Here is a 5776-nt window from a genome sequence, read left to right as displayed (position 1 = left end):
TTAAAAAAAAACTAAAGTTAGATCTATGAAAAAAAGTTTAAACAAAAAAACAAAAAGCTGAAAGTTGTAACAAACAACACTAAGCAGCCATTCAGATGTATCAAGTCAATGAAGGAAAGGGCGGAGGATATATATTTTTTTATTTGATTAACATACATGATCAAATATATCTGTTTACACTATATTGGACCTATCTAAGTGGAGTCAAACATGGCAACCTCTTTAATAAAAACAAATTTTATCCTAATCTAGGGTCTGAGAATCTCACATGGGAAAAGAGCCCATCATGTTAATAAAATAAAAATAAAAAATGAATTTTTTTTTTTTAAAGCCAATAATGTGAGCCACATGGCCCACATTATCTACTTCCCTTTACTCCAAGTTGTATACAATTCAAAGCAAAGGAAGTCAATCTAAGCAGGCTCATCATTTTGATTGCAAAAGATCAGTCCAACTGTTTAACTATGCTAGAGTACCAACTTGGCAGGAGCAGAAAAAAGTAGATAAGGCCTCCCTTCCCCACAACGTTGGAAGAAAATTAAGAAAATCTATCCATGGAAGAAGTAAAGCTACTTGGATTCTGGCCAAGTCTATATGTTCATCGAGTTATATGGGCACTGAAACTCAAGGGTATCAAATATGAATATGTAGAACAGGATGTAATATTCAAAAAGAGTGATATGCTTTTGAAGTACAACCCAGTCCATAAGAAGGTTCCTGTACTTATTCATGGTGGAAAACCCATCACAGAATCCATTGTCATCCTCGAGTACATTGATGAGACTTGGCCACAGAACCCCTTGCTTCCAGATGATCCTCATGAGAGAGCTGTGGCTCAGTTCTGGGCAAAGTTTGGAGAGGATAAGGTAATTATGCATCACTAATTAATTATTATGTTTATTCTTGCATTGCATAAAATCAGACCTACAACCTTTTTTTTTTTTTTTTTTTTGATATAATTTCACCAACAAATTTGTTCTCCTTAATTGTTAGTATTTTTTTTTAACTTTTCATTTATACATGTGAAAGTTTAAAAGTATTTGCTTGATTTGTAAATGTCAATTAACTAAAGATGAAAAAATAAGAGGAGAATAAAAAAGGGTGATTGTCTTTTCTTTTTCTTTTTCTTTTTGGTATATTTGATTTTTTATTTGTTTATATAAACATGATATGATAGGATTTAAATTTATAGTATCAATTCTGTAATAATTTTTAGACATTGATTTTTAGTATATATAGGCAGAATTCAAACCTAAATTTCTTATTAGAAGAGAAAATATTTTACTGTTAAATTAACCAGAACTCACATAAATTTGATTAATCTAACTATTATAAACTGAACAAAAACAAACTTTGAACATTTTTTCTAGACTTAGATAATAAGATGGAGATGTTACCCGCTCTAATTGGATACTTTTTGAGTGATTTAGACCAACAACTTGTTTGGCTTCTTTATAACTGGTGGACAAGAACAAGTGAAAGCAACAGAAGAAGTGAAAGAACTTCTGGGAATCCTAGAAGCACATGGTCTTGGAGAGAAGAAGTTTTTCGGTGGCAGTGACATAGGACTGGCTGACTTAGCGTTTGGATGGATAGCTTGCTTGCTGGAAATCTTTCAAGAAGCAGCTGGGGTCAAAGTGTTGGAAGCTGATAGCTTCCCTCGCTTACAGGCATGGATCAAAAACTTCAATGAAATTCCAGCCATTAAAGAAAGCCTTCGCGATCGCAATGAGCTGTTGACATATTTCAAATGGCGAAGAGAACACTTGATGTCCTCAGCAGCATCATAAACATATTAAACACTACTCGCATCAGCTTGGTCTGCAATTCAACAGCTTGTGTGCTCTCATTCTCTGAATCTAAATCTCAAGATATGTTATTCTACAAATAAGTTTGTGTGTCTGAGTGCAAAAGACATGGCAGTGTGACTGGTAATTTACTAGATGTATAATGCTACAAGTAGAGGCTTGCAATTATTGATTTTTTTCAATTTGAAAGTTATAAAATTCAACCTATTTTCCTTCATAAAATTCAACTAGTCTAGATTCTAGAAACACATCTTGGTCATTTCCGCTATAGGCTCCAGGTCTCTTAGCGCATTTACGTTACAGAAATGACCTCAGGAATGCCACTGCTCGAAAGTTTTACCACTCAAAAAAATATAAATAAAAAACCTTGCATGACATGAATATTCCGATTTATTTAGAGTACTAACATCTTCCTCCCTCAATTAAAGATCTAGAATTTTGATTGAAAATTAGATTACATTTTTTTTTTTTTTTGGGAAAGAAAAAAAAATTAGATGACGTGAATGTGTTGTGTTATATAGAAATCTATATATCTCTATATAATATAAAAATGAAACGTTTGACTTTTTGTTGATCACCCTTTATTATGCCACATGCCTTTATAAATTTATGCCACGTATACATTTTAAAATACCGAATAGTTATGCTCTTTCATTTTACCCATTAAGTTTTAATATCTACTCATCGTTTCACATAAGATGTATATATTAAAACAAAAAAATATCATTGAGAAGAAAGACATTGGTAAGGCATAATGAAAAAAAAATGAGAAATCTGATAAGAATAGTGATGATGTGAAAAATCACCAAGTTGAGGACCTCGTCTCACTAGATGGACGATCCCGAGGTTGGTCATGTCCCCAGTGAAAACCTACAAGAAATCTTGGGAAAGAAGTGTAATACACTAGTGTGGTGTTTGCCAGAAATACTCCAATGCTTAAGTCAGACAGGTAGAAAATGGTTAAAGAGAAACATGATTTGGAGTGGTTTTTTGGTTGAGTATTTGTGTGTACCTTTAGATTATGTTGTTCCTTTTTTTTATAATTGTTTTCCTGTCTTTATGGATAATGAATCTCAGCATTTATGAGCAACAGCTAGTATGTCATCAATGACAGCTCTAAAGCACATAGCTTACTTGTTACCATTGCTTCGTCCATTACGTTTCATCATAAACGCGCGCAATAAATGTGTAACGCTCCTTTAGGTCATCATTCACATGAAATGACGATCCTATGTTATTTTTTGACTCATCAAATAGTATTCGTAAGACATATAAAGATATCATTCAGTATTATTGTTGCTACTGTTGGTGTGGCTTGATTCTTGGATCTTTTCACTATTTAACAAAAAAACCAACCTACAAATAGTAATTTTGGAGAAGACGTACAGGTTTCTTATGTTTCTAAGAAAGATGAAAGAGAAGAATTTGAGAAGAAGTTACCAAATGAAGAAATTGTTCAGTGTTATTGTTGCTATCGTTGGTGTGGCTTGATTCCTAGACTTTTTCACTATTTAACTCCAAAAAAAAAAAAAAAAAAAAAAAAAAACGACTTACAAATAGTAATTTTGGAGAAGACTCATAATTTTTTTGTGTTTTTAAGAAAGATGAAAGAGAAAAAGTTGAGAAAAAATTATCAAATGAATATGAACTACTATTTATACGCAAAGGATTATAACTCTTCAACAAATACATTTTCATTCAATAGGCACATTTTCAGTCAATAGGTACATTTTAATTCAATAGACACATTTTCAGTCAATAGACACGTTTTCATTCAATAAGTACATTTTCGGTCAATAGTCATCTTTTCATTCAATGGTTACATTTTCAATCAATAGGCACATTTTTGTTCAATAAGTAGTTTTCGTTCAATAAACGCATTTTCAGTCAATAGACACTTTTTCGTTCAATAGACACATTTTTGGCCAATAAGCACCTTTTTGTTCAATAGCACCTTTTGGTATATCTAATTTAAATAGTTATGACCTATCAATTGGTACCTTTTGGTATATATATTACAACTTATCTTGTATATATCCATATATACAACAAAAACTAAACTAGAGACAAAACATTATGTCTCTTATTCCTTCCCACAAATGACTAATAAATAAATAAAAACATTTTTTTTTCTTAAAACTAATCTAGTACTATTCCCATGCATTGCACGGGTTATGGACTAGTATATCTAAAAACTGAAATTGACATTTGTTGTTACTACGTTTTTGTTGAACCACATCAGCGGCCACATCATCTACTTTCTTCCAACTCTTTCTCTCTTTCTCTTTATAACTCTTTCTCTTCTTATTAATTTTCTTAACTTATTGTTACATTTTTTTCAAACACTTCTCCCTCCCCTTTACAGTTTCATCTCCTCACTACTAATTACCTTAATTGCACTCTTTCTCTATCCTTTTATCTTCATTTATTTTTTGCTCTTCTTATTCTTATTCTCTTACTTTAAATTTTCAATTCTCTCTCTCATTTTATGCATAGTTTTCCCACACATAAAAGTTTATGAGCGCGTTTGGTTTGTCAGTTTAAACATTAGTGTTCAGTGTTTAAACATTGAACACTAGTGTCCAAAAACAAAAAAAACAAAAAAGGCGTTTGGTATGTCATTCCTATTCAGGGATTGTTTGGAAAACAGTGTTCAAAAATCAGTGTTTAAAATGATATTTTTGAAATCATCTCCGGCCTATTTTTAAACAGCAAAAACTAGTGTTTCAGTGGCAATTGTGTAATTATCTTGAACATTGTATGGCCCACCTGGTCAGACATCAAAAGTTGTATTGTCTCCTCAATCTCACCCATACAGTCCCAGTGGCATTAAAAATATATTTTTTGAATAAAAAAATGTTTATTTCGGTCAAAGGTGTCAGTTTTTTTTTTTTTTTAAAATCAAACACACATACCAAACACATTTTTATGTTTTTTGAACACTGAAACATGTTATTTAAACCATGATACCAAACACATTTTTTTGTTTTATAAACACTAAAAACACGTATTTCAACAACACTTTTTAAACTACAATTTTCACATCTTTTTAAACAACAATTTTTGAACTCTATGACCAAACAGGCCCTATGTATCTCTCTTTCTCTCAATTTGTTTTTCATTTTTTAGTGGATTTTTTTTCTTTTCACACATCTCTACTTTATGTCAATGAATTCTTGTATTCTTTAGAACTCTAGTTTAGGTTGATTTGACTTTGTTTTGTAACTTTAAGTTGTAATCCTTTTTCTTTTCTTTGATTTCATAGATGACAACCTATTGTATGATAAAGATAGTATATAAGAATATAATATTATTCTATTATATAGCATAACTTGGATAATTTGTTATTTATTACTATATATTTTATTTTTACTCTTTTTATTCTCATCTTATTTTTTATAAATTGTTTACTCTCTCTCTCTCTCTCTCTCTCTCTCTCTCTCTCTTGTAATTCTACTTTAGGTTGATGAATCATTGTACTTTTTTAAAATCTATTTTGGGTTAATACGTTTTAATGTTGTATTTTTTTAGTTTTCCGTCACAAGTAGTCTCTATCCCTCTTATATTTTTGGTTAAATTTTTGTTTGAGTTAATACTTAGTTATTTTAGAAGTGAGAATTTGAATTTATATAAAATTAAATTAAAAACTATTGGCAATATAAATTTGAATGTGTCTATCAATTATTTGAGTAATATTAAGTGCAATAAAAAGGAGAAGGGAGAAGGGAGAAGGAAGAAGGGAAAGAAAGAGGAGAAGAAAGCTTAGCTTAGCCAAATAATGATGGTAAGAATAAAAGAATATAAGTATAAAGTTTTGGAACTGTCGGGGGCTTGGGAACCCCCGGTCAGTTTGAGCATTGCACGATCTGGTGCGATGTTCGGATCCCAAAATAGTCTTCCTCTCGGAGACTAAGGTAAGAAAGAAACGTATGGAGAGAATTAAGGAAAGAGTTGGGTTTGCAAATGGG

At 31.1% G+C, this 5776-nt stretch overlaps 1 protein-coding gene across 1 annotated transcript; it reads left to right on the top strand.

Moving 5' to 3' along the window:
* The first annotated feature begins 392 nt into the window (after window positions 1–392).
* Window positions 393–2015, top strand: LOC115960565 (probable glutathione S-transferase). Its single transcript, XM_031079507.1, has 2 exons — window positions 393–866; window positions 1431–2015. The coding sequence occupies exons 1-2, from the start codon at window positions 555–557 to the stop codon at window positions 1788–1790; spliced, it is 672 nt and encodes a 223-aa protein (XP_030935367.1). The 5' UTR covers window positions 393–554; the 3' UTR covers window positions 1791–2015.
* The last annotated feature ends 3761 nt before the right edge of the window (window positions 2016–5776 follow it).

Source organism: Quercus lobata, chromosome 9 (genome assembly GCF_001633185.2).
Source record: "Quercus lobata isolate SW786 chromosome 9, ValleyOak3.0 Primary Assembly, whole genome shotgun sequence".
In the NCBI taxonomy this organism is placed as follows: Eukaryota; Viridiplantae; Streptophyta; class Magnoliopsida; order Fagales; family Fagaceae; genus Quercus; species Quercus lobata.
Note: the sequence above shows the minus strand (reverse complement) of the source record. Positions and strands in the feature narration are given on the sequence as shown.